The sequence below is a fragment of the Pteropus vampyrus genome, unplaced genomic scaffold (genome assembly GCF_000151845.1).
Source record: "Pteropus vampyrus isolate Shadow unplaced genomic scaffold, Pvam_2.0 Scaffold306, whole genome shotgun sequence".
Taxonomy (NCBI): domain Eukaryota; kingdom Metazoa; phylum Chordata; class Mammalia; order Chiroptera; family Pteropodidae; genus Pteropus; species Pteropus vampyrus.
In genome coordinates this window covers 899,055-909,035 of record NW_011889087.1, presented here as the reverse complement: position 1 = coordinate 909,035, position 9,981 = coordinate 899,055, and the positions used below count along the sequence as shown (strand labels likewise).

The 9,981-nt window shown below is 53.4% G+C and overlaps 1 protein-coding gene across 1 annotated transcript in view; it reads left to right on the top strand.

Annotated features, from left to right (window-relative positions):
* Positions 1-9,981, top strand: part of WNT3 (Wnt family member 3) — a 48,473-nt gene that overhangs the window by 31,609 nt on the left and 6,883 nt on the right. The window contains exon 2 of the mRNA XM_011377096.1: positions 8,005-8,246. Coding sequence (XP_011375398.1) covers positions 8,005-8,246 — 242 coding nt within the window. The remainder of the gene's footprint in view (positions 1-8,004; positions 8,247-9,981) is intronic.

Below are 9,981 nucleotides of genomic sequence, written 5' to 3'. Positions count from 1 at the left end.
AGGCATCTGATGGGTTATCTAGGCCTCATCTGTGGACCATGGAACCACATGAGCTTCTTTGTATTCAGAAGCAACTCCCTACCCTTGTCCTGTACTGAGATGGGTGTAGTGCAGGGTTGGGTTGGGAGGGCATAGAGCTGTGCTTAGCACCCATGGGGCCCATGTCTGCTCCAGGGACAACCAAGAGACGGACGAGGAAACTTGTGAATCTTGACTTAGGTCCCTCCTCACACTTTGTCATAAGCTCCCTGCTGAGACATCAGGGTGAGTGGCCCCAGATAAGAAGATGTGGCCTCCCATGTTAGGACCAGTGATTGCCTCCACACTCTGGGTTTCATCTCTTTGGAAGCTCCAGGAATTGATGCATCAGGCCCCCCAGGCCCCACCTCTGTCCTGTTCCACTGGGCACATGTGTTCCTTAACTTGTCAGGTTCCCCTCATGACATTCACCAGCCCTGAGTGGCCTCTTGACCTAAACGGAAAAGTGGTAGTCTTGAGTTCCAAGGCCAACGCTTGGCTCTTTACTTCATGCTCATTTTTTCAAGTTTTTCCTTCCCCTTTTGGAAGTTTCCGTCATGCCCCAGGCCAAGGCGGGGCCCCTTTGAACCCCAGAGCAGGAAGGGCATCAGCCCCGTACTGCCCAGGAGCCAGCAGGTGGAGCACCAAGCCCTGGGCTATTGTAACACGATGGTCACTCTGGGGAAGAGACAAATGACCACAAGGGAGGTGGTTTCTGATGCCTTCCCCTTTCCATCTCCCTCTTTCCCTTCTTTCCTCCCTCCCAGCCCCCATGACAGTCATTTTAAGAGACACAAGTTCTTTGGACCAGAATCATAAGGTGCCTTGTCTATGGCTGGCAGGGATGGTTAGGCTTTGCCATGGGGAAAGGTGAGAGTGAGGGAACCATGGCTCCAAGAAAGACATGACTGAGGGAGGCTTGGCCATGGAGCTTCCCCCCGACCCCCCCACCAGACTGGAGGGAGGAGACGGGAAACCCTGGAGCCTTTCCCTGGGCTTTGTCCTCCGATTCACTTTCTAAAGCCCCACCCGTATGTGGCCCTGTGACCTGGCAAAGTGGCAAACCTCTGGGCCTCAGTCTTCCCAAATAGAGAAGGAAGGGATTAGACTAGCAGTTCTCAGACCGCATACTGCAGAGGCATCATAGACGAGGGAGAGGGTAAGGTTGGGGGATGGGACTCCAGGCCCTCCGCTGTTTAACCATTTTAAGCGTACAACTCAGTGGCGTTAAGTGTGTTTGCGGTGTTGTGCAATCACCACTATCTCTTTCGAGAACTTTGTATCATTCCAAACAGTAACTCTATACTCATTTAGTAATAACTTCCCCTCACCTTTCCCAGCCTCTGGCAACCTCTAATCTACTCTGACTCTATGAATTTGCTAATTCCAGGTACCTCATATAAGCATCATCATACAATATTTTTCCTTTCGTGACTGGCTTATTTCACTTAGCATAATGTTGTCAAGGTTCGTCCACGTCGTAGCCTGTGTCAGAACTTCATTCCTTTTTAGCGCTGAATAATGTTCCATTGTATGGATGTATATCACATTTTGTTATCTATTCATCTGTTGATGGACACTTGGGTTGTTTCCACCGTTTGGCTATTGTGAATAATACTGCCATGAACACTGGTGTACAAGTATCTTGTCTGAGTCCCTGTTTTCAATTCTCTTGGTCTATACCTAGGGGTGGAATTTCTGGTCATATAGTAGTTCTATGTTTAGCTCTTTGAGGAAGAGGCCCCTCTTTTTATCTGTGTTATGTAAGGAGCAGGGGGAGTTCGTGTATTTGGAAAAAATGGCCAACAAATAAGAAACACCCTAACCTAGATGACTCCTGAGGCCCCTTCAATCTCTAAAAATCCTACAATGTTGGAAGGGTCCAAGGTCAAAAATACAGACAAGTTTGGGTGCAGGAGAGGCTACCTGGTTGGGTGTGGGGCTTCAATGGTTCCTTAAGCGAAACATGGTAGGGACAGCACAGTGTGTACCCTCTTACAGCACACAACCCACAGTCAGCTGGCAGCGGGGCAGGCCATTGCTGGGTGGATGGCAAAATCTATGGGTCAGTGATACCAGTGTCACTAGACAGGATGTACTGCATGGAGCACTAGTTGGTGTCTCACCATATGTTACGTGCGTGAGTCAGTTCGGCATCTAGACTGACCTGAATTCTTTGGTTAATAGTTTTATCTCAGCCCTGTGCTCACCATTCAGGCCTATGTTCAGCCCTCTGGAGACAGAGGTGTTGCTGGGGAGAGGTAAATAACTTAGGTAAGGGTGGGAGTCCGATGAGGCTGTGGACAATATGTCAGTCTGGCCTATTTAGAGAGGGGATTCTGCCCTGAGAGGTCAATGTCAGGGTCTCACAAGCAGCCTGTTGCTTGTTGGCACCTGCTGCCCATCCGCTTGGCTGCCCGTGTCTGTCTTCAGCCCAGCTGGGTGGTGGGTGGTTGGGGTGGAGGATGAGCTGTCTTCAGGGAGAGGGTGGCAGGGCCCTTGGGCAGGGCAGGGCCAGGAGCTGGGTATAAATAGCACTGCCCAGCTGGGAAGGCATGGCAGTGCCCTCCACCCTCCTCCTCACCAGCTGCTCTTGCCTGGCGGGTCCCTACCTCCCTTGGGAGCCTAGCCATTGTCTCAGGTCTTAAACGTAGGAACTTCCTCAGCGGAACCAGGAACCGAGGAGTCTTGTCCTGTGTGTAGGCAGAACCTCCGGATGCCTGGAGGCCTGGGAAGTGGGGATGAGGGGCTGCAAGATAGGGGGTGAGCAGATTGGCCTTCTGGGGAAGGACTCTTTCCTTCATTTCTTCCCTTGAGAATCAGTAAATACCCATCATGTGCCTAGCCTTTTGGTGGACCAGGTGGACGTGTGTGCGTGTGCGTGTGCGTCTGCATGTGTGTGTATGTGTGTGTGAGTTCTGGGGGAAGGTATTGGGGCAGAATGGGAGGAGACACAACCTCTATCCTCAGGAGAACTTACACTAGCACAGCCAGATAGAACTGGCAACAAATCGGTTCAGCGCTTAGAGAGAAGAAGGGTTGAATAAGGCAGAGGCAAAATCCAGAGGGAGGAGAGGTTACTCCTCTGATGAAAGTCTTTAGAATGGAGGAGACACAGGAATCAGAGGTTGAAAAATGGGTAAGATGTCTGCCTGGGCTTGGGCAGCGGAGAGGCGCTCCAGGTGGAGGGCTCAGCATGTGCAAAGGCATGGAGGTGTGAAACGGCAGGCTGCAAGTCCATTCAGTACCCTGGACTTACCTAATCAAAGCTGCCCACACTTTGGGACAAAGAATTGAGGAGAATGAGGCTCACTGTGTGACCTTCTCTAGGGAACTGTGCACTTCAGTAATGCGGACAAGAAGCTTTGAGCTAACACACGTCTCTGGTGCTGGAATTTCAGACGTGAGCCGTGTGTGGGTAGGAGGCTCAGGCTCAGGGGTGCGGCAGGGCATGTTTGGGGGAGGGCAGCTATCCTGCAGCAGTCAATCCCACGGCCATGGTCTCATTAGCCCCAACACCAGACGCCCTTGTTAATTACCGGCAGGATGTCCAGAGCTGAGCTGAAAATCTTGAATGAAGAATCCTGAAAACATCCTTATGCCCTTGCCCTTTGGGTCACCTTCAACTCTCAGCCAGATCATGCGTCTATTCGGCCACCCTGGTTAGGACGGAGCTGCTGGGCAAGGAGCTAGCTTTGCTCTGATCCAAGGCATTTTTCCTAGTGATAGATGATGGGAAGGGGCTCTGAAAATTCTGATGTGTTTGCTCTATGAAGTCAGAGATGGGAAGGCAGGAGGAATGAGGTCGATGACAGGCAGGAGACAAAGTGCTGGGGATGGCCCCTGAACACATGGTAACCCCTGTGACCACCATTTACTAAAGGCTTGCTGATGCCATGCACTTTATATCATTTATACCTCCCATTATGTCTGTTTTTTACAAATGAAGAAACTGAGGCACGAAGAGTTTAAATAAATTGCTTGAGATCAGCAGCTGGCAAATAGCAGAGCTGGATTTGAGCTGAGGCAGACTGGCTTCTGGGAACACAATTGGTTGGACCTGGTGAGCAGGAAGGAGACAGTTTGGTGGGAGGAGGGAGATGAACTCATCATCACTGAGGCCGGGAGTTATTCTCAGAGGACATCATACTTGGAGTAAAAAAAAAACCCAGGGTCTGAATTCAGGCAAGTTCCTTCTGTAAGTCACCCAACTTCTCTGTGCCTCTGTTTCCTCATCTGTAAAACAGGGTGACAGCACCCACCTCACAGAGCTGCTGTGAGGATTAAATGAGAAATATATGTGAAGTGCCTGGCACATAAGCGCTAAATAAATGGTTGCCATTATTATAGCTAGTGTCAAATGTGACTGCAGAGGGTAAGAGAAAATCCACTTGGGTTGGAGGAGAGACTGCAATTGTACCACAGGAAGGACTCAACTGGCGAGGGCTTGGTGACCCTCAGAGGAGTGGAGGGGACCATGGCGTCTTCCTCCTGGGAGACATTAGGGGAGCAACTCTGGCTTGTGGCCGACCAAGCCATCCATGCCAGCCAGTGCCCAGTGCTCAAGGCTCTGCTGGGCTAGGCAGGCTGCCTGGGACCCTGTGGGAGGGGATTGGTGACACCAGGGAGCAGGAAGCCCCTTGAAGGGTTGGGATGAGGAGCAGCCTCCCCAAGTAGAGATGATTATTAGCCAGCAGGGACTTCCCGATGCCTCACCCCGCCTTCCGTGCCCCTTCCACGCAGCTGCAGCCAGCTAACCTGGCTCCACGGATCTGGTTGTGTGGCCTTAGGCAAGTCACTTCTCTCTGGGGGCCTCTGCTTTCTCATCTGTATAATGGGCCTTTCACTCCCTTAGGGTTCCTCTTGTAGGTTCTGATTCTGATCCAGGGCTCGGCCTCCCACTTAGCTTGAGGGTACTCAGTTCTGCAGAGGTGCCAACAGGTGCAGGGCAAATGCTGGGAGAGGGAGGAGAAGGAGGAGGAAGGAAAGCCATGGGGGTGGGGAGAGGAAGGATCCCCGAGTGCTCCTTGGGCTCTACTTTCATCTCTCCGAGCAAAGGGAGGCTGGAGGCTTAGGAATCTGGCTTAGCTGGTGAGCAGACCAATAAACGCAGGGTGATATGAGGCAAGCACCTCTGGTGCCAGAGGTGATTGTGGGAGAGGCCTGCCCAAGCAGAGTGTGCAGTGGGGACAGGAGGCCAGGCTAATGGAGAGCATGGGCGCTGGAGGGCCAGTCCACACCTCCAGGGACAGACAGGGATGCAGGCCCTGGTGGGGAGACTGGGGAGTACTCTGGCCAAAGGAGAGGGACACCGAGGCTGGGAGGTTGGTGCCAGGTCTCTCTATGCTGCTCTGGGACAGTCAGAGACCAGATCATGGTATGGGGAGAAAGGAGGCAATCACCACCACACGCCTTTACAGGCCCTCATGATTCCATACTCAGGAAGGAACACAGGCGTGGCCATGGGGGTGGTGGCATCCTCTACCTCAGCTCCTCTCTCCAGCTGTCCCCATGTAGGGCTTTGTATCCTAAAAGGTCATAGGAGGGAGTGGAAAAGACCTGGGCTCCTTCCCAGGGGAGCCCCACTCCTGAGCCTCCATCCCAGCATGGCAGGCACTATGTGGCGGAGCCGTCCGCACTGAGCCCTGCCTCAGTTTCCCTCCTCAGTGATTGCAGGGCTGCTGGTGCAGCTGGCAGGGCAGGGCTGGATGTCCTGGTTAAGAGCATGTGGAGAGGCAGCCTGAGCTGGGAGAGAGGCTCGACTCTGACACTGCGCAGCCCTGTGGATGGGCAGGTTACTTAGCTCCCTGACCTCGGGTTTCTCATCTGTGAAATGGGATCATGACAGTGATAACAAAGTTCCTACCTCACAGACTTGCTGTGAGGATTACGTCATGTGAACGCTCAGAACCAGCCCAGAAGGTAATCAGTGATAGGGATTTGCTTATCGTTATTACCACACAAACCCGTTTCTAACTATAAACAGGGCAGGGCAGGGGTGAGTGACCTGCAGGGCCCTGTCAAGTGCTCTGTGCCATGTGCCCATCTGAGCTGACCCGTTCCATCTTATCCAGGCACGGACTCAGTGCTAAGGCATAGGGCGCAGGTGCGCCAGGCCTGCAGCCATTCCCACCCCTCAGGAACCAGGCAGGCATTGCCTAGAAGGAAAGGTGGCACAGTGGTCTGCCCCACGTGCTTTGGAGTCAGACAGCCTGGGGACCAATGAGTGGCTCCTTAGCAGCTCTGTGGTCTGTGCTGGTTACTTGATCTGCAGAGCTAAGCCATCGGAACACAGGGCTGCTCTAACGCCCCTCCTATGTCATAGGGTTGTCATAAAGTTTCAGTCAAGGAAAAGCCTCGGCCCAGTGCCAGCATGAGGGAGTTCAGGAACAGCCATTCCCAGGTAAGTGAGGCCTGCAGGTTGCCCCTTCTCCTTAAAAGGGCTTGACATTCAGTATTTGGCCATATCTCATAAATGTTCCCACCCAAACTTCCAGATCTGGTTCCCTAATCCTTGACCCTAGAATAAATAAGCAAATGGAAAAATGAGAACCCACCTCATCTCTCTGACAACAGAGCCGAGAGCCGCCCCTCTGTGGTGCCCATCACGGGCACATCGTGGAGCTGTTAAATGTCAGGTGTGTGGTTCATCCCTGTGTCTAGTGTCCAGAAAGCTTTTGTGTGTTTTTTTCCTGATCTGTCACTGGGGTCTCCTGGATCCTATTCCCAAGGCGTCTGCTATCACTTTGCGTGGGGGACTCAACTAAGGCTTTGGTCAGTGCTGGATATAACAGGAGAGACGGACCTTGGTGTGCTCTTTCTTGCAGTTCACACTGCCCTTGATTGCAGGGCTGATCGGAATTGGCCTTGAAGTTGATGGAGACCCCAGGATCATTTTCTCAGCTTCTCCCACAAAATGTCATTGCTGCTATTACCGTGCTAGGGGAGAAAGTAGAAGAGTTAGCACTTTGATTTTCTGTATGTCTAGTTTAAACTACCGGCTCTCCAAAAGCCTTTCCTTCCATTGACTCATTATAAAACCAGAGAAGTTGTTAGGATATTGATTTAAAAATGGAGGGCAGAAGAATGAGGTGACTTGACCAAAGTCACATAGTGTTGTGTGGGGAAGTATGATCTGAGGTCTTCTTCCTCCTGACCCTGAGCTAAACAAAGCCAAACTCCAGTCTCTGGTGAGAGGAGAGATAGCACTCTAGAAATTTCTAGGGAGCTGCAAGAGTTGACCATGGAGGCCCTGCTGGACAAAGGACAGAGGACCTGGTTCAAGGCACCAGTTCCCTGGGGAGACACTGGGAGACTCTGGGCTGGGGAGGCAGTGTCCTGGGGAAGAGGCTGAGGAGCACTGCTATGGGTGTGTGTGTGTGTGTGTGTGTGTGTGTGTGTGTGTGTGTGTGTAGGCACACATGCATGCACATACACACATATATGTATGTTGTACAAGCGCCCTCCTGGGACTAAGGCTTGCTTTTTCTGAGATAGGGCCGTGGTCGAACCAGCTCCTGCCGCCTCCTGTTTTTAGTTTTGGGTTCCTTCCCATTGGTCATTGGAAGTCTCATGTGGCCCCAAAAACCTAGACTCCCTAGGAGGTTGCCCAGACCAATCTCTTCAATGCCCACCAGGGAAATTGGCCCAGAGCCTGGGCCGGACTTGACCTGGCCTCCAATACCATCTTTCCAGTCCTGGGTTCTTGTCATGGTATTGCAATGGCCCCGAGGGCCCTCATGAGAGGTTTCTGGTCCCCAGGCCTCTTCAAGCTGGATTTGCCCACGTCAGAGGGCTGACGTTGCCTGGGTCACACCTTTGCCCTTTGAGGACGGCATTCAAGTGCCCGGTTTCTCAGGACTGTGGGTTCAGGCTCGCAGGTTCTACTGCTCCACCTACCCTAAAGGGCTCATGGGGAAGAAACGGTGCCCATGACAGGCCGTGTGCTTTGTGCTTCCAGTGCCACTGCCCTCTGTGTGCCCACAGGTCCCTGGCCCTGGGCCAGCAGTACACGTCCCTGGGCTCTCAGCCTCTGCTCTGCGGCTCCATCCCAGGCCTGGTCCCCAAGCAACTGCGCTTCTGCCGCAATTACATCGAAATCATGCCCAGCGTGGCCGAGGGTGTGAAGCTGGGCATCCAGGAGTGCCAGCACCAGTTCCGGGGCCGCCGCTGGAACTGCACCACCATAGACGACAGCCTGGCCATCTTTGGGCCTGTCCTTGACAAAGGTACTGTCTCTGGGCTGGGTAGGAGGTGGATGAGGGGTGGGTTGGGGGAGGGCATTTGGACACAGTGACTCTTCCACCTCAGGGTACCTCAACTCTGAGCTCAGGGTCCCCAGGGGAGGGTGATAAAGCTAGTTATGACCAAGGGCTCCACGGAAAGTGGGTCAGGTCTTTCTCTGGATGGTCTCAGGCTGTCACCATGGCTGCCACACCTTCCCAGGTACTGCTGGGGGCTGGGTAGCCTTGAGATGCTCTAGCATCCTGAGATCCAGGGCAGGCTAGGAGGAGGCTGCAGCCTTCCTTCCCCTTCTGCTTGCACAGCGGTGGCCCCAGGCTTTGATGTAGACATTTGTGACATTTCACCAATGCTGTGTTAAGTGTTATGCAAATCTAGATTTAGGATGCTGTGGGAGCATTGCCACTCCGAGATCCCTCCTGTATAGAAAATTCTGGAGCTGAGGAAGCTGCTTGTTGCTGGTGGCATTGCATTGCCCTCAAGTGCTTCTGCGAGAAATTTCTGCGGATTCCCACGCCCTTGCAAGCTGGATATGCCCACGGGTTGCGATGGGGCAGAGGGCATAACTTCTGGCCTCTGCGTAACTTCCACGCCATCTTGCAGCCTGGGAGCCTAACTGGCTGCGCTTCAAATGAATGAGAGTCACACAACTTGACTTTGAACATGAAAGCCAGGGCGAGAGAGAGGGTCAACTGCTCCCAAAAGGGGGACTTTGGGGTCCGTGAGTTCTAGGCTGAAGATGGGCAATTCTTGAAGAAATTGCAGTGTCCAGGAACTTAATAATTCCAGCTGCAGCCACCACTCCTTTGCGATAGCAGCTTAAATTCCCCGCCACCAACAGGGGTTTGCCACCCAAACCGGTGAACCCGGCCCTACCTCCTTTTAGAAGGGATCTGAGAGCCAGGGAGACCTTGGTGGGGCTAATGGCGAGGAATGGGTGGGGAAAAGCCGACCCCCCCCATTTTGGAGTGCAGTACCCCTTAACCTATGCCTCCAGAGCGCTGGGTATGTCCGACCTACAGGCTATTGTTATGGGACCGAAGGGCAATTATCGAATCAATGGATGATGATTCTGTTTACGCTTCTGTTACCAAAGCTAATTATTCCTTGTTTACATAAAAGGTTTGGCCTCTAATTGGGGCCAAGTGGCGGCGGTTTGCATTTCAAACCTGATCTTGCCGGTGTGTCAGTCTCACCGCCTTCCGGTGCCCCACCTCGGGCCAGGTAGCGCTTAATCAAACAGCCTGGCGTCTAGACGCGCTCGCTAAAAGCGAGACTCACCTTCTGATTGCTCTTCGCCGCTCGGGACATTAGCCAGTGAAAATCGGGTCTTTAAGCTTATTACCCATTTAAGTCTGTGCTTCACGGTTTAAATCACCGTTGTAGGTTCTAGAATATGCCTTCATCTCCAAACTGCAAGAGGGCAGTTTTGTGTTGGGGGAGGGGGTCATATGTCAGAGCCTCTGGGAAGCTGATGAAAGCCACGCGGTCTCGGGAAGAAGGCCCCCGCACGCCCCCGCACGCACACGCGCCCCGGCGTCCAGCGCCGGGCGGTTCCCCACCCCCGCTGGGTGGGCTGCCCCGGGTTAATCTGTGCCACCGCTTTGAGACCAAGGTGGCAGGGAGTCACTCTGCTCGGGGCGCGCATCTTCCGCGGAGGCCGGGGACCGACGCCCCAGGATGGGGCGCTCCCGGAGCAGCCGCCTGGGCCAGGGCGGGGGG